The 18,918-nt window shown below is 40.4% G+C and overlaps 2 protein-coding genes across 4 annotated transcripts in view; one reads left to right on the plus strand and one right to left on the minus strand.

Annotated features, from left to right (window-relative positions):
- Window positions 1-486: 486 nt before the first annotated feature.
- ctns (cystinosin, lysosomal cystine transporter) lies at window positions 487-11,870 on the plus strand. 2 transcript variants are annotated; one of them, XM_037769197.1, is made up of 11 exons: window positions 487-620; window positions 2,429-2,533; window positions 2,814-2,892; window positions 4,295-4,385; window positions 5,908-6,011; window positions 6,348-6,485; window positions 7,269-7,368; window positions 8,086-8,205; window positions 8,682-8,852; window positions 9,342-9,459; window positions 11,391-11,870. In XM_037769197.1, exons 2-11 carry the CDS (start codon window positions 2,458-2,460, stop codon window positions 11,537-11,539), a joined length of 1,146 nt encoding a protein of 381 aa, XP_037625125.1. In that variant the 5' UTR covers window positions 487-620; window positions 2,429-2,457; the 3' UTR covers window positions 11,540-11,870. The 2 variants fall into 2 exon arrangements, with proteins under 2 accessions (XP_037625125.1, XP_037625126.1); XM_037769198.1 differs by having other exon boundaries at window positions 552-620; window positions 2,449-2,533.
- Window positions 11,871-13,708: 1,838 nt separating this feature from the next.
- trappc8 (trafficking protein particle complex 8) overlaps window positions 13,709-18,918 on the minus strand; it is a 29,020-nt gene continuing 23,810 nt past the window's right edge. For both annotated transcript variants that reach the window (XM_037769195.1, XM_037769196.1), the window contains 5 exons: window positions 18,465-18,647; window positions 17,924-18,025; window positions 17,478-17,617; window positions 16,303-16,392; window positions 13,709-14,907 (listed from right to left, as the gene is read on the minus strand). In XM_037769195.1, coding sequence (XP_037625123.1) covers window positions 14,673-14,907; window positions 16,303-16,392; window positions 17,478-17,617; window positions 17,924-18,025; window positions 18,465-18,647 — 750 coding nt within the window. In that variant the 3' untranslated portion in view covers window positions 13,709-14,672. The remainder of the gene's footprint in view (window positions 14,908-16,302; window positions 16,393-17,477; window positions 17,618-17,923; window positions 18,026-18,464; window positions 18,648-18,918) is intronic.

Consider the following 18,918-nt stretch of genomic DNA (forward strand, 5'->3'; position numbering starts at 1 on the left):
GCAGTCATTGCAGGCTTCCTGGTAGCCTTATGAGAATACACTGTTTACCATTGGCAGAGCATTTTGGCAAATTTTTACCCACATAATCAGCTGTGCTGCTCATCCCACAAATGCATGATCCTTACAAGTGGGACATCATTGTGAAGGTAAATAAACAGGCTTTCCAACGAGGTAAAATACAATGCCAATTAGCATTGTAGCAACAGAGAAATAATCCACCAAACATAGATTTCCAAACTTTTTTTCCCAGTTTATAATATATATATATACTGCACATATTGTGGATGTATAATTGATGAGTAATTTACAATAAAAGTTTGTTTTCTTTTAAAAAGAGAGAGAGAAATCCCCTTCTTCAGGCAATAGGGAGCGACAAAACATCACTGTGAGGTCTGTTGGGAAAAACAGCAAGCCAGATATGCTGTGATACTATTAAGTGAATAAACTGTAGTTCCCTGTCCAGTCCAGTCCAGTAGATGGCGGTAATGCGCCTCTAAACTGGTTTGTCAGCCACCAATAGACACCAACGAAGAAGAAGCATTCAGCATGAAAAGAAGTAGAGCAGCTTTTAGATCAGATGTCTTGTGACCTGCTGATGAGGAAGCAGACAGCTCTACTGGGTAAGTTTCATCAAGTTTACCTCCTCTGATTAAGTAAACGTTTGGTTCGGTTTGAAGCATGAAGCTGAAGTTAGTCGGTTAGTCGATGACTTGCTGTGAAGTGGAAACTCTCAGGTGTTTTCTTCCTCTCAGCAGAATGATGATGTGTTGATGTGGTGACCAGCTGTTCAAACGATGCTTCACATCTGGACAGTGATTTTACCATCAGAGCTTTAGTTCAATTATTCTAAAGACAAACCTCGTACTGGGCTTCAGCTGTAGGCTCATACACGAGGAGCTGTGAGCAGTGATGTCCGTCTTTATATACACACATATATACATATATACTGTATATACACAGGGCAGCTGTACTTTACTACTAGAGCTAGTTTCACCTGGCTCGATCTTTACAGAGAGGAGTTTAGAATGAATTCTGATGTAAAAGTGACACATAACCGGCAGAGTAACGTGACATACTGTATACATGAGCGAAATGGTCGAGTGGAGTAATGCTCTTAAGATTAACACAAAGAAAACGGAAGAGATTGTATTTGGTTCACCATCTGACTCTCATAAAGTTCCTATTGTTATTCATAACGAAAAAAATCCAGCAGGTATTTTTATATAAATATTTGGGAGTAATGATAGACCATCTGTTATCTTGGAAAGACCACATTGAATTTGTCTGTAAAAAGACAAAACAAAGAATTTACTTCCTCCTTCCGCCTCAGGTCTTTTGGGGCAAGTAAACAAATTCTTCTTTTGTTTTTTTACTTCTGTTATTATGAGTTGTTCTACAGGATTGTTATACTACATGGTACAATAGTTTGTCAACTACTTTAAAGTCAAAACTGCTTCACCAAATGAAAATCTGCTCAGAGATTGTAGGTCAACCTCTTGAGAAATTCTCTGAATCAGCCTATCATAATAATATATTAAGGCTGGCTAACAACATTGTCTCTGACCCCAACCAAGTTTTGAATAGTCAATATGAATTGTTGCCATCAAATCGGAGATACAGGGTTCCACGATTTAATAAAGTTAGACTGAAGCACTCTGTTGTACACCAGTCAATCCTAAAACTAAATATGGAGCCTAATCCCAGATCAAATGTACGTTAAGGGCCCCGGATATCGTCTTCTGTGATTGTAATGTTTAAATGTATGTTTCCTTGTTTCTTGTCTTTGTCCTTTCTGTGATGTTGCAAATGGAGCTGCTGTGATGCAAAACAAATATCAGACCTGTCTGACAATAAAGTATTATCGTATTAGGTAGAGTAACGTTACATACTGTACATTAAACCCATGTAAAGATGTGTATAAGCCAGAAGGAGCCAGTGGTGGTTCAGCCCAGTCCCTACTGTGATGGAATTTTCGACCAATTCCTCTCTCCTTGTTCGGGAGGTCAGAGTGTCTCTCAGAGTGTCCCTCTGTTGACATTATTGGATTGGATTCCTGTCTAGAGGAGCCACCGTTATCTGTACAGCTGTGTCTGCAGTAGGAACCATAGAGTCAGTCGCTGGGGCAACCAGGGTCAAAGATGCCAAAGTCAAAACATGATAAGGGTAAAACACTGAGCACCAGGGAGAAAGGGCAGAGTTGTGAGGCCTTCACAGAGAGAACACATCGATGCTGGAGACCTAACAATTCTCCTTCATCAAGCTTCAATAAACTTAATGTTGTAAGACATCAACAGCTCCGGGGTCTCGTCCTTCCTGTTGACTGAGTTAACCTGAGTATCAGAAATTCCACAACACCTACAGTGTGAATATCCTGACGTGGTGATGTGTTGAAATGACTGGATCCTCTGTGTCCCCTCGTGTCCTTCAGGTTGGCAGCGTCCATCATAGTAGTCAGAGATGGCTGGTCTGGGGTCGGTGAAGAGATGGCTCCCTGCTCAGCTGCTGCTCCTGTTGGCGCTGACCAACATCTCTGGTGACTGACTAACTCTCATAACTTTATTTATTTCAGTGCGTTGACACGGCGAGGCGCTGACGCAGAAACTGGCTGTTTTTTTTTTGACATGGAAGCTGCTGTTTTTTCACCCAGTAAATGGGGATTAAGATGAACATGTTCAGTCACCCTTGAAGCATGTCGTAACCTCATGATGACTATGATAATGATGCCAATTCATATGCCAAACTATGTGTTGTTGTTTTCTGCGAGCATATTGGATTGATTGTCATATATTATTGTTATTCTGTCTGTCCTCCAGAGTCTAGAGTGAATTTCTTTGCTCCAGATATTGTCACGCTTCAGGAAAACTCTGAAGCCAACATCACCATTACTTCCAGGTAACCACACAAACACATCAATATGCAAATATGTAGCTTTGACTTCTTTCAGTCTCACACTAGCTGACACCAGTGTAGGTAGGACATGAGAGACGGCAGTCACTGTTTGATTGGCTGTGTCTGTCTGTTCTTTTTAAAGGTGAATTACCACCAAGTCTTTTACTGTAAATTCAGGAGCAGTACATGTTGTATTGGTTAGGGGTCCGTTGAGACATGTTAAGTTATTGTTTGCCCCAGCCATTTGAGGATGTTTTTTTTTTCCTTTAGAGTTGTTCAAAGTGGATTTAGAGGGGATATATTATGATAACCAAACCTTTTCAGTGCTTGTGTACATACCTTTAAATATCTGGAGTCGGGGAATGAAATAAGCACCTGCCACCTGCAAAATGCAGGGGAAATTGTGGCTGTGGCAGGTAAACATTTCAGGTCACCTGCCACCATGGCAGATAGGTTTTCCTTATATTAAGAAATATTATGTTTTTTAAAGCAATTCCTAAGTTAAAAATTGTCAGGGATTAAACCTGCAGTAGGCAGAATGTTTTTGGCATCATAGGGCAAAAATCCCATAATAACCTTTCAGCATATTGTAATTCAAGTGTTCTGAGAGAAAACTAGACTTCTGCACCTCCTCATGGCTCTGTTTACAGGCTTTAAACATCTAAAAAATCTAGAGACTTTGACCTCAGACTGGGCTTTTTGAGGAGAGAGTCTTAAAGAGACAGGCACTAAAACGGAGCGTTTCAGACAGAGGGTGAATACAGGTATATTCAGACAGACAGGATGAGAAAAATAATGTGTTTTTTGAACATTAAAGCATGTAAACATGTTCTAGTAGAAACCCAAATTACAAGTATGAACCTGAAAATGAGCATGATATGTCCCCTTTAAACAATCCATGACTGCACCTCACATTCATCAACAAGTCAACAGTCTAAACTCAGTGGACTCACTTCTGATTTCTGCTCTAGTTTGCAGATTTTTGATGTTACTCTTTAAAAGCCATAGCTTCAACCTAAACTACTATAGGCTGTGGTTGTGGTCTGTTAATGAATAAATGAGCTGCACACTGTAGTTCTCCCGTGGTAGCTTAAACTGGACAACATGTCCAAACAGCTGTGTTCTTCACTTCTTTTAAACCAATGAAATTGTGTGTTTGTGTAACAGCTTGTACAACACTCCCACACTACACAATACTACAGTGCTGACTGCACAGCAGTGCTGAAGCTGCTGATCTAGGTGTGAATGCGAAGCAGTTAAAAATCTTGAAAAGCAAATATTGTCAGCAAGCTAAATTGAAAGAAGTAAATCCAGATTCCGGTACTGTAGCTCATGTGTAGTTTATAAAAGCAGCTGTCAGGATCAGTGTTGTTCTGACTCGACCTTTGTGTCTGTCTTTCTCTAGTTCCCCTCTCAACCAGTCCGCCTTGATTCAGTTAAATGTAACCTTCAGCTCCAAGTCCAACTCCTCATCTGTCCTCACAGTGCCTGAGCAGGTAACACATGACACCTCATAAAACCAGTTATGCTGCATGTTGCTGGTGACCACATGCTTCTCCATCTCACTGTCTAAATAGGGAGAAGGAAACTGTGTTCTGTTTTACTTGTAGCCACACCCAGCTGTTATTTTGGGTTTACATGCTTCCAAACTGCGAACGTCCAGGGTTCCTACGCAGTATGGAGTTTGATTTTAGTCATTTCCAGGTCTGGATAAGTGTGGAAAAAAGAAAAGAGATTATGGAAAAACATTTCAGACTATTGCTCCTGTTCTGTTTTCTAAAATATACAATTCAGAATTTCTCAAAATAAATTGATCATACGAGCAGCAGAGTGTTTTTCATGGTGTTTGGAGCAGCCAGCCAGCGCAGCCTAAATGTTGACCACAGTGTGAGAGAGAGAGCGTGGGCCAGAGCGAACTTGATGTTGTCGTAGGCGAATGGCGTGCAACTGAACGCACGCTCCTACGCAGAGCTGCCTCTACGCCTGTACGGCACAGCCTGCAACACAGCTCTGTCCCTAGTGCAAGATGTTTGACGGTATAGCGTCGTCCAGCTTTCTGCATAGGACTGTGGACTGAGCGGCCACAGTCGGTAAATGCAAGATTTCTGAGGGCTAGTTTGACGATCCCAAATATAAAGCCTGGTTGGCTTAAGATTCCAAATGGGAAAAGAAAGCTGGATGCAAACTTTGTGTAAAATCAAATTCGACATCTCCAACATGGGGGAGGCGGCGATTGTAAACCATATGCAAGGGCAAAAGTACTGTAGTCTTGTTACAGCATCCTCGGCACCTTGAATCACAAAGTAAATATGGTCTGAAAAATCTACCCAGAAGTCGGGAAAAGTATGGAATTTTGAAATGGAAAATGTGTAGGAACCCTGAACTTTGCACCAAAGATGGTAAAAGAGATGGAATAGAGAAGAGGATGAATTGTAATTTGGTCAATTTGAAACAAGCCGTTTGTCCATTTGTGATGTCACAAATATACAATATTTAGACCATTACACGGTTTTAAACGTAAACATACTAAATGTGTCCCAGTTTATTTCCTGTTGCAGTGTATGTAAATAACATCAGCTGACAGGACGTAAACATGGACCCAAACTGTTGCCCAGCAACGCAATTCCGTTGCAATTCCATTGAAATGCACTAAAACGGAGCGTTTCAGACAGAGGGTGAATACAGGTATATTTAGACAGACAGTATGAGGAAAATAATGTGTTTTTTTTAACATTACAGCATGTAAACATGTTCTAGTAGAAACACAAAATACAAGTATGAACCTGAAAATGAGCATAATATGGGATCTTTTAAGATGCCTCAAAAAGAAAGAAAGCGAGCTCACCTCTGTGAACTGGAACCTGTGAGATTCCTAACAGTCAACATTGTGTATCCTGAAGTGCAAAATGAATCGCGCGGATCAGCCGAAGCAAACAGCAGCAGACGAGGATCACATTTCTTAACTCGGGACTGTCTACCAATAAGCTGTCGACTAAAACGCTTGTTGTTTTTGGTTAGGTGTTGCTGCCAGCGGAGGCGACCTCAGTCAGCTTCAATGCGACCGCCCATCATGTCGGTCAGGTGACCACATACCTGTTTAGCAACAACACAGACCTCAACAGGTTGGTATCTGCACAGCAGCAGCAGCAGCATGCAGTGACAGCAGAATGACTGGATGAATTCCTCCATCAGTTTTTCCCAATGTGTGGTCAGTCGATTTAGATCGACTGACCACACATTGGGAATATAAACGGTTACTTTCTTCTGACTGCCTTATTGAATTTATGTGAAATTGCCAATCACATACACACGTGTATTACCAATACGGATTGTAAACCGTACGCTGACAGGCCTGTGGAGTATTATGGTACATCGCCACTGTCCAGCTTCTTTGTGTCTGTAAGCCTGACTCTCTCTCTCTCTCTCTCTCTCTCTCTCTCTCTCTCTCTCTCATCTAGTTCGTACGTCAGGATCCACTTTACGGTCATCCATAGCAACGTCCTGTCAGTGATCAGTCAGGTGATTGGCTGGATTTACTTTCTGGCCTGGTCAGTGTCCTTCTATCCACAAGCCTGGGAGAACTGTAGGAGGAAAAGGTACTTTCTCTTCATTCTTCGAAGTTTTCTGGGATATTTTCCATGTGCAGTTTTGCTCAAGTGAACTAAAATGGATGATGTTTCTATACCGTCAGATCTTCTCGACACACACCGATATACTGTACAAACCACTCAAATATACTCTTACTTTAGTAACTCATTACAAGAGATAGTTTCTGATCACTGCACCTGCTTCTGACTTTGCCTCTCTGGAACACAGCATATATATATATATATATATAAAGATAAAATAAATACATTTAGATTATTATTAATAAAATAATATTATTAATTATTATATTATTATCATTATTATTATAGATACAATTATTATTAATTCAGTTGTTACCCTTACAATAAATTAAATGCCATCTAGCGTAACTTCTTCTGAGTCAATAAACAGCAGGTTAGCTGAACATATTAAAAACGTAATATTTGTCTGCTGGCACATATACAATTCAAAATATGTGAATAATCATTATTTACTTCATCTAACCAAACAAACTACTATGTGTATTTTTCCTGTCAGTAGTCGTCCGTACACAGTGAAATGTGCTTTAATCCTACACTCAGCGGCTTGCATTGTATCTACTACTACTAAACTACTGGTACCATACACGCAGTCATTACAAACGTGAGAGTATTAACCATGTTAATGTTAACATAATGATTTATTTGTGTCTGAAAGGAATGGAGGGTTGTGAGATGGAGGATGACCTGCAGCAGCACAGATCCACTCAATAAAGTGACTCAGACAAATAATACCAACATGTTTGTTTTCAGCGTTGTAGGTCTCAACTTTGACTTCCTGGCCCTCAACCTGACTGGCTTCATCGCTTACAGTGTCTTCAATATAGGACTGTTCTGGGTGCCTTATATAAAGGTAACTTCATCCTCCACTGTTTGTACACATGAAGCTCAGTCTACTGATATTGTGATTTTGGAATTGTTTTGAACCAGGATAATCGCAACATGAAATTTTCATATCATCCCATGTATGGGATGATATGAAAACAGAACAGAAAAGGTTTGAGAGCAAAACTATCGACACTGAAATCAAAAAAATGTTTTATTGGAGGTAAAATAAATGTGTGATTAATAATGTATTAATTATTACTTCTGTTTGCGAATGTAAAAGCTTTTTTTTCCAAAGCTAAAAGCTTTTTTGAGAAGCTAAAAGCTATCTAACAAAAGTGTTTGATTCACAATAATACATTATTAATCACACGTTTATTTGACTAGCAATAAAACATTATTTAATTGCAGTGTAGAAAGTTTTGCTGTCAAACCTTTTCTGTTTGATTGCATAATAAAGAAACTAAAGTGACTCCATCCCCATGCCTCTAGAGTCACATTCATGTTTTCCTAATCAGACACAGTTTCATATTTTTGTCTGATACATTTTGCTCCCAGGTTTGAGGTTTTGAATCTCAGGCCAGTTCACAGTGAAGCACATTAACAACACAGTGTCATTTCTTGTTCATGTATTCATATTGGCATGGAGAGTTTCAACCACTCCTAACAGGCTGAACTGTGGCTTCAGGAGGTTTTGAATGAAGCCTGTATGTTATATAATGTCTACTGTGTGTCTGTCCTGCAGGAGGAGTTTCTGATGAAGAACCCAAATGGTCTTAACCCCGTCAGCGCTAATGATGTCTTCTTCAGTCTCCATGCTGTCCTGCTCTGTTTGGTCTACATCAGCCAGGCTGCTGTGTATGAGGTGTGTGTCTGTAATGTAGAGAAGCTTGTGATGGAGTGGATGTTAAAAATGCTGAACTTCCCATGTACAGGGGCCAGGTATAGTACAAGGAATTCAAATTTTTAGATGCATCTTTGGAATTACTTTAAAGTTACTGTGAGGAACCTTTAACTGGTTATGAAACAGACTCAATGTAATCCTGATGCCTGTATATGACCTGTACCTAGTAAACCAGACCATCAGCAAGAAGATTGGCTGTTTCTATAGTTATTATGAACAACAGACCCTGCTGCAGTAAAATGAGAGGTTTTCTAAAGGGACTCTGGTGCTCTACCGCTTTTTATCCACAGGGACCGCCAAAACCAACACAGAATGAAAGTTCCTCATAGTAGATTTAAGTATTTGATTCCATCATAATGTGTGTAAGTGCAGTTTGTCTGACAGGATATCCTTGACTCTGTATCAATGTGTTGTCCTCTGTGTCCTCTCTCTTCCAGAGGGGGGGTCAAAAGGTCTCCTGTACGGCCTGGTTGTTGTTGGCGATCGGCTGGACATTTGCCTTGGTCAGCTTGTTTCTTGCTGTAGCCAAACAGATCTCCTGGTTGGATTACCTCTACTATTTCTCCTACATTAAACTGGCGGTCACTCTGATCAAATATGTGCCACAGGTAAGCTATGCACATGCACACTGAGGGGCCAAAAAAATGGAAACACCCGGACATTGCAATACAGTAGCCATGCAGTAAATCCTAGCTTTGTTAAAATGTTTACATCAGTTATAGGTTTTGAGACTCTACTTATGTTCTTATTCTTCAAAACATATTAAAAACAATATAACACAGTCCAATACAGCAATAGTATGAACTACAACCTCAATCCAGAGCACATTTGACTCCCCTTTCTGACAGTGTCACTGTCATAACGGTAGGATCTGTTACAGGACTCTTCTAGACGTGTTTCTATATTTTTCTACCCACTCTGTGTATCAAAATATGCTGATAAAATGCAGTTTCATTAATTCCATGTTTATTGTATAACATATACTATGAGAGTGAGTTTCAATGCTATTCATCAATCAGTTCAGTATTATTTTGTTGTTGTTATGAATTATGATGAATTATCACAAACTGATTCTTGTTTCTGGCGTTTTTTTCCAGGCGTTCATGAACTACAAAAACCAGAGCACCGAAGGCTGGAGTATTGGCAACGTGCTGCTGGACTTCACTGGAGGAACCCTCAGTATTCTACAGATGATCTTACAGTCCTACAACAATGGTAACTATTTGACGCTCTGTCCTGTTCTTCATCTGGTTTCATTTATAGCATTTAGTGGCAGTCAAAATGTAATTTACTTACAGATGAATAAATAAATAGCAAACACGTTTAACTTAAAGGATGTTTTGAGAAAACCGTTAATTTGGGTTTCTGCGGTTGCATCACTAATCTCATCTCGCTAATCTTGTACCATTCATTTATCACAAATATCTGTAAACCATCTTCGTAGTGATATCGCAGTTATAATTATTAAGCGTCAGAAGGATCAATGATTAATCCATAGAGCTCATATTGAAACAGACTTTACTAAGTACTTCACAATTCAGGATAAAATGAAAAGATTCTTAACAGGGAAATGAGGGCTTGATTGAGTAGACATGATAAGGAACACACACACACAGCTGGCGATGCATATCAGAGATAAAACCAGGAGGTCGAAGGAACTGCCTGCAGAGCTCAGAGACAGGATGGTGTCGATACACAGATTTGAGAGAGCACGGTGGCCTCCATGATTCTTAACTGGAACAACCAGGACTCTAAAGACTCTTAGACCAAACTGTGCAATTGGGGGAGAAGGGCCTCGGTAAGAGAGGTGAGCCAGAACCCGATGGTCACTCTGCACACACTCCACTGATCTTGGCTTTATGGCAGAGTGGCCCGAAGGAAGCCTCTCCTCAATGCTGATCCTTTATGAGACTGGGCTGAAGGTTCATCTGCAACAATGGCTGAAAGTCCCCAAATCCAGGTGTGAGAAGCTTGTTGACTCAAGGCTGTGATCGCTGCCTGAGGTGCTTCAACTAAGTACTGAGTTACATAACTGAGGCATAACTTTACGAGACAAATGTCTTAATATTACGAGAATAAAGTCGTAATATTACGAGGATTAAGTCATAAATTTACGAGAAAATATGTTGTAATATAACGAGAATAAAATCAAAACTTTACGAGAAAAAAAGTCGTAATATTACGAGGATAAAGTCATAACTTTACGAGAAAAAAGTTGTAATATTACGAGAATAAAGTCGTAATATTACGAGAATAAGGTCGTAATATTACGAGGATAAAGTCGTGATATTACGGGGATAAAGTCGTGATATTACGAGGATAAATTCGTAATATTACGAGAATAAAGTCGTAATATTACGAGGATAAAGTCATAAGTTTACGAGAAAATACGTTGTAATATTCCGAGAATAAAATCAAAACTTTACGAGAAAAAAGTCGTAATATTACGAGAATAAAGTCATAACTTTACGAGAAAAAAGTCGTAATAATATGAGGATAAAGTCATAAGTTTACGAGAAAAAAATCATAACTTTACGAGAATAAAGTCGTAACTTTACGAGAAAAAGTCTTAATATTACGAGAATAAAATCATAACTTTAGGAGAAAGAAAGTAATTTTCTTCTCCACCAAAGAGTCACTTTCCTCATCAGCTCCGTGTGGTTCTTTCTTCAAAATAAACGCAGTTTCTTGCTCAATCTTTTCAAGGTCCTGATACTGATGATAATGTGGTGCTGATGTGCCAAAAGATGAAGTATTTGGTTATTTGTGAAACCTTAGCTAAAGTATAACTTCAAAAGATGCTCCAAGTTCCTCATTTTCACACCATTTCACCTCTAAAATAACACGTCAAATTACTACTTTATAATATTATGACTTTATTCTCATAATACTGCCACTTTTGTTTTCTCGGAAACCTTTGTAATATAACGACTTTATTCTCGGAATCTCAGATAATATTTTTCCTTAATGTGGCCCTAAAGCTCCGTCGTACAACGCTGCAACCTAACAGAAAGTGAAAAAATTGAAGTGCTCTGAATACTTTTAGCACCTGCTGGTGATAATGTACTAACAAATATTAAGCCTATACTGTATATCTGACTGACCGAGCATGTTGTTGGTACTAACTTTAATGTGTCTCTCCTCAGACGAGTGGACGCTGATATTTGGTGACCCTACGAAGTTTGGTCTGGGTCTGTTCTCTGTGGTGTTTGACATCCTCTTCATGACTCAGCACTACTGCCTCTACAGACAGCCACGACAGTACGAAGCTGTTGCAGAGCAAGAAGAGGACTGATGTTGACTGTGGATAGACTTTTTCTAAAAACACATAATCACAAGGGAGCACCAGTCCAAAATAAATGATTCGACCTGCTCTAGAGAATTCCTGCTGGTTGTCATCTCTGACTCCCATCATGATATGTTGAGTTCTCTCGGGCAGGTTTTACACACGTTGTCTGATTTGTATCTGGCTGCTCTGAGCTTAGTGTGCCGCTTTCTAAAATATCACAGGATCAGCACTTGTCTTTTTTTACCACTGTATGAAAATGGTTGACCAACGGTGTACGAAAAACTAATGATGACAATGTACACACTTGTTTTTATTAAATGCAATATCACAACTGAAATCGTAGTATCTTTTAATTAATATAATTGAGAGCCTGATCGATAAATTGCCAGGCCAATATTATCAGACAATTTTAGCTTATCACAGGTGCCGATAGGAGCATAGACTACATGTTAGCTACCAGCTTACTCGTTTGTCAGCTTTGACCTACCTACTATCTTAGTGATTATGCTAAGTTATAGTGAATGGACTGATCAATCATTTCAAGTTATCGAGGTGTGCAGGTGTCTGCAGGTCCTAAAAAAATGTCTTAATGTCTTCACTACCATTCTATAAATATTAGGCATTGAAAGTCATTAAATAGTCTTACTAATAGCGTCATCTCTTACTGCATTCATTTTTGCTCCCGTGAATTTCCGACCAGCCAAAACGAGCCCAGACCTCAACCCAATTCAACACTTGTAGGATCAGCTTGGGCGTGCTGTACGTGTTAGAGTGACCAACACAACCACGCTGGCTGACCTGCAACGAATCCTGGTTGAGGAATGGAACGTCATCCCACAGCAACGTGTGACCAGGTTGGTGACCAGCATGAGGAGGAGGTGCCAGGCTGTTGTGGCTGCGTATGGATCTTCCAACGCTACTGAGGCTCCTGACGGTGTATTAAATGAATAAAGTGAAAAATAGCCAATATGTCTTGTTGGTTCCTTGTTACTGATAGAGAGTTCAATCATCCAATCCACCAAACAACTCAAAACCAGAGTCAATACCAACAGGAGAATACACTGTTTACCATTGGCAGAGCATTTTGGCAAATTTTTCTTGGGCGCTACCCACATAATCAGCTGTGCTGCTCATCCCACAAATGCTTGATCCTTACAAGTTGGACATCATTGTGAAGGTAAATAAACAGGCTTTCCAACGATGTAAAATACAATGACCATTAGCATTGTAACAACAGAGAAATAATCCACCAAACACAAGTTTCCGAACTTTTTTTCCCCAGTATATATATATAGTATACATATGTATACATATATATATATATATATGTATATGTACATATATGTATGTATATGTATATATATATGTATATGCATATATGTATATACATATATATATGTATATATATATGTGTGTATATATATAGGTATATGTACATTTGTATATATATATATGTATATATATATAAAATAGGAAATTTTCGACATACTATACTATGACCTCTTTTTTTCATGAAATTTTTCGACATACTGTACTATGACTGTTTTTATTGAAAATTTCGACATACTATCCTGACTTTTTTTTCATGAAATTTTCGACATACGTGTATATATACATGTATATATATATATGTATAGATATGTATATATATGTATATATACAGTCATATAATTAAATAACATATTTACATACGTTGTTATATTTTCTGCTCATTTTATTTCCCACCATGACGTCTAAAGTCTTCTCTACACTGCCTGGCACACATTCTGTTTGAGAAATATTAAATCTCTTATTTATTTTGGCGGCCTAAAAGTATTTACGGTACATTTAAATATGCCGAATCTAACACTATTGCTATCAGCCAGTGAAATAGTAAAATACCAATTATGTGTGAGTATTTCATTCTGTAATGTACGGTAGGTTGCTAGAACCCCCAAATTCTCAAAAATCTCTAAATTATACAGAGAATGTGCCGTTGGTGGAGCTCTGACCCTCCTGGTCATCAATGTCAGCACCCTGTGAAGCATCCACACCTGTAATGTTGTGACTTCAGACAATAATTATAGAATGTTTTCTATCTTTATATAGTAAGACTGGAGCAGTCACAACAATACTCTCCATCTATAAAATGTCACATTTCCCCTGCCCAGATATCAGACAGTCTCTCACAGGAGATGATACAGTATCATTAGTTACAGTTTTATTTTCTATTTACAACCAATTTGTTATATAAATATAATACATAATTTCCAGAAAAGCTGTCAAGTCAATGCATACAAGAGCTCAATCACAATAGGGTGAGGTTAAATACACTGGTTTGGGGAAGGGGTCGGGGGGGGTATGCTGATTGGATTGGCTGACTCTTTGAAAATGAACTTCTTGTACACGAGGACATGGTGGTGTGTTGTACTGTCAATATCACACAGAGAGCGGGCAGTACGACGGGGTGGTGAGGTGTACAATACTCAGGATGTAAACAGCTCTTGTTAGAATGTCACAGTAACTACTGCTCAGTCAGACATCTCATCCCTCCACAGTTACATTTAGTTTTAGATCTGAAGTTGCTGCATCAGTCCAGAGTCTGGAGCTGAAGGCCAGTCCAGCTGAACTGAACCAATCACACACAAACGGATGTATCCCAGTGATGAGAGCACTCTGGTGATGAGGCTCAACGTGGACAAACACACACCCTGATATACAGAGTCAACATCCTGGTCTAACACCAGCACCAGTCTGAACAGATGACCTTGCTGTTGTTAGCTTCCAAACACAAGCGGATGTTTGAGGTGCTTGTGGCAGGTGTGTGTGTGTGTGTGTGTGTGTGTGTGTGGTACTGGAGGAGGGTAAACCTGTGTGTTGATCAGAGGGCGTCCTACAGAGAAAGTAACATGCAAGTGAAACTGGTTGATGCTCGGATGAAGAAACTAAACAGTTCTGAGGTCCATAAACTCATCAATCTCTATAAACGGTTTCATTTAAATACACCTTTTTCTATTTTAGTAATCGGTACAAACATCTCAGTTTCCTGCTGTCCAGTATCAATCAAGAAGAACAAGTATGTCGTGTGTATGTATATGTGTGTGTGTGTGTGTGTGTGTGTGTGTGGAGGACTCAGAGTCCAGGTCCCATGATGCTCCACTCAGGCGTTGTTGATGATAATGAGAGCAGGACTAGCCGTCTGCTGACTCGTCTCACACACGGCGCCCTGCTCGGTCAGCTTGGCGAAGACTCGCGGCGTGTTGAGGTTGTACACTCCCGCCTGGAGGAAACAGGCTCGCAGAGTCAGGCACAGCACCTCCTGAGGCTTCAGCTGCAGCTTGTACTGGGTCTGACCCACCCAGGTGAACGAGCTGTGGACCTCCAGAGACTCTGGGCTGAAAGAGACATGGATGGATGGAGAGCTTAGACAATGTGTTCACTTTAACCTGGACTATATTTAACAGGCCATCAAATTCAAGTCCTGTTGTCAACATCTTTCCACTGTCAGACAGTAACATGCTTTCACCGTGTCTTCTTATTGGATACACACATCTACGAAATAAAACATTGAGCCACGTGACTGTCACTTATTTTAGACTAACATATATTAATATGGATTAATGCATCAACAAAAAAAAGAAAAGAAATAGCAAGTCCCCAGAACCAACGGTCCTAAATTACGAGGTAAGCTTGGTTTTCTGCCACCGCATGAAGATCAGTGAAGTCATCCTAAGGAGTACCACTTCATGACATCATAGGCCCTGTTTACACCTGGCATTAACATCACAGGTGATCCAATCACAAGTGGACAGCTCTAAGTACAGGTGTGAGTGTATGAAGTCAGATTATATAAGTCTCATTATAGAGAGCTGCAGGAACGAGTCCTAAAACCTAAAAAAGGAAATGAGTTAGCATTTTAGCACTTCCTGTTCCCTCGTCTGGAGGTCAATGGGTTTTTAGTTACATGTCTGAAATAAAGTCTGTGGTTAACACAAGCGGAAGAGATTTTAACGTTTTGTTCCACGACATAAAATATGTCAGTAAATACCTCACATGTGAATTTTTTAAGCCTATATATTGCTAAAAAGTGTCTAAATGAGACTGTAAACTGTAAATGAGAATGTAAATATCATCAACGTGTGTTTGCCACAGAGATTATTTTCTGTAATAATCCAAAACCCAATGGAACAATCCCACAATTTCTTTAACGAAGTAACGCAATCGATCTTTCGGAGGTTGTAGTGGCTCAGTTTTAACGTTAGAGTGAAGATATTGGTATCATATGAAACTAAGGAATCCATTCGTATTAACCATGTCATACTAGCTTGATATACACCGATCAGCCATAACATTATGACCAACTGCCTAATATTGAGTAGGTCCCCCTTTTGCCGCCAAAACAGCCCTGACCCGTCGAGGCATGGACTCCACTAGACCTCTGAAGGTCTGCTGTGGTATCAGCAGATCCTTTAAGTCCTGTAAGTTGCGAGGTGGGGCCTCCGTGGATCGGACTTGTTTGTCCAGCACATCCCACAGATGCTCCACTGGATTGAGACAATTTGGCCCTTGTCAAAGTCGCTCACATCCTTACATTTGCCCATTTTTTTGCCTCCAACACAAAGTTCAAAGTTCAAAATGTTCACTTGTTGTCTAATATATCCCCCCCACTGCCAGGTGCCATTGTAACGAGAGATAATCCATGTTATTTATTTCACCTGTCAGTGGTCTTAATGTTATGGCTGATTGGTGAATATACACACACACAATACATAATCTATTAACAAACTTACCTGGTGCTTTTGTGCCTTAAGTCAATGATGACATCCACTTGAGCCAAGGAGCAGTTGGACAGAGTCAGAGTAACCGGCACCACACAGAGACTAGAGACAGAGAGAGAGACAGAGGAGGGAGTGAGTCCAGGGAGAGAGATCCCTCTTCAGTTGCTCTTCCTGAGCTTTCTACCATTTTATCTGTTAATTAAAGGATTTTTTTTGTTTTTGTTTTTTTTCCTGATCTGAATGGAGGGTCCAAAGACAGAGGGTGTCGTGTCCTGTACAGATTGTAAAGCCTCCCGAGACAAATTTGTGAATTGTGAAATGTCTAAATGTTCTAGTAAAAATGTGTAAACTAATGTACCAGCTAACCTGTGGTGTCTTTGCCCGCCAGGCCAGCTGGAAGGTGTGAGAGCATCAGTAGCAGTTTTATGTCCAATAAAGTGGTGAGATGCTGTCACACCTTAATGTGTCTTAATGGAGAGGACATGCAGATCACGTTGCCTAACCTCTGAATGCCTGCGTTGTATTGCAGCGCTACTGTAGAAGTAGGGATGTCACGATACCAGAAATCTAGTAATCGATACCAATACCAGTGAATTTACACGATTCTCGATACCACGGTAAAAAAACAACAACAATAAATCCCATGTAATGTGTACATGTGTCTATTTACTGTATATCCTCAGATTGCTTTTCAGAGATTTAGCAATAAGCAACAAGAGATAGAAATTCAGTTTGCTCAGTTAAATTTTTTCCCCCACGAGTGAATCCTCTTCTCGAACATAAAGGATCTCTGCATCTCTGGATTTCGCTGCTGCATGGCGCTGTTGTGTGTGTATGTGTGTGTGTGTGTGTCAAACTCCAACACAGAGAGCAGAGGACAGAAGGCGCTTGGCGGGTGTTAATTTCGGACCCTGCAGGCATCGTACGGTACCTTCGGCACTGTTAGAAAACGAGTACCGTCACGTTTTTAGAATTTTGGCATCGACTTGGTACCGATCGGATCTCGTGACATCCCTAGAACAAAGACATTCCATGTGCAGTGTAACATGATGTGTGTAATGAGTGTGTGTTCGCTGTAAGCCTATGGCAAATCTTTGAGACATTACAGGTAGAGAGCTCTGCTTTTCCCCCCTTTATTGTGTGTGTGTGTGTGTGTGTGTGTGTGTGTGTGTGTGTGTGTGTCTCACCTATCCTGGACAAACGGATGTGTGTAGGTCTCGGGGTAGTGCAGGTTGGTCTTGATGAGTTGGGACAGCTCTGCAGAGGGCAGGATGACTGGAGTAGGTAGTTCTGCTTTAAACTTGAGCAGCACCATCTCTTGAGCTTCCTGCAACACAAATGCACAGACATTGCATGCATGTATATTTATGTATACATATATACATACATATCAGATGTCTCCCTCCTTATCAGCCAATCACATGAGCGTGTCCCCACGAGGGGTGCGGCATCGCCCCGTCGGGGATTCTTTCACAACAATGACCGGCTCGCTGTACATTATCCCTTACATAAATCATGTTCACTGAGCTACAAGAGAGGGTGAGGTGGATCTGCGTGTGCGTGTGTGCGTGTGCGTGTGTGCGTGTGTGTGTGTGTGTGTGTGTGTGTGTGTGTGTGTGTGCGCTTACAGTACCTCTTTGGGAGTCAGAGAACTGGCCTCTTTCCCGATGGTCTGCAGCGCCACATGGAGCTGGCCTTCTAGGATCAGCTGTTTGTTGTCCTCTACCACATAGGCCTGTTCAGACACACACAGCACATAATGGAAACTCATATACACTAGAGTTAGATTACATTATTACATTATAAGCTGAGACCAAAATATGAAAACGTTATGATTCCTCACGGATCATAAGCATCGGCTACATCTGTAAATCACCACCTCTGCTTGGTTTCACCCAAATATGAACAGAATGATAAATATGGCAGTGTTTCAAGGTGTTGGCATCAATCTGTATCTGTAACTGAATACGGATTCCTGAAGCTTGTTAGGACTGAATTAAAAACTTCTGTTAATCATATACATTTTTGATTTATATGTTGTTTTTTTTCTTTTTTTTCTTTGGGTAAATCTAACAACCGTCTTGTCCACGGTCTATACCACAACGCCTATATCGGGAAGGGACTCCAGCGTCATCAGGCTCTCTCTGACGTATCTGGCTTCACTAAGTATGTACCTTCCAGATGACGATTATGTTGAGGTCCAGCTCATTACACTTCTTCACAATGCTGGTGATGTCAGAAACCTGACTCCTGCTGCTGGATGTTGTCCTGGATGATACCGCCTCCACTTTCGGAGTCTCTGATGTTCGACAGCCACGGAAGAAGAAATCTCCACAGGGTGTGGAGGAACTGATGATCTGCACGGAGACAGTAGCAAGAGGTGAAGGGAAAGGCAGAGGTGGGTCGACATAGACAGCAGAAAAAACATTGACATTCACGTTGAGTGAATGTCACCACCGTGACGTCCATACCAGCTATGCTATGCTTTTCATCATCTTCTCCTAGTGTTCCACCTATAGAGGGCCATCTGTTGTGCACTGCCGCAGGTTTATCGCACCGGCTACAGAGTCGATCTGCATTGTTTTCTGGGTTTTTCAAATGCAAACGCCCACTCAGCCGTTATCAGAA

Source organism: Sebastes umbrosus, chromosome 5 (assembly GCF_015220745.1).
Source record: "Sebastes umbrosus isolate fSebUmb1 chromosome 5, fSebUmb1.pri, whole genome shotgun sequence".
NCBI lineage: Eukaryota > Metazoa > Chordata > Actinopteri > Perciformes > Sebastidae > Sebastes > Sebastes umbrosus.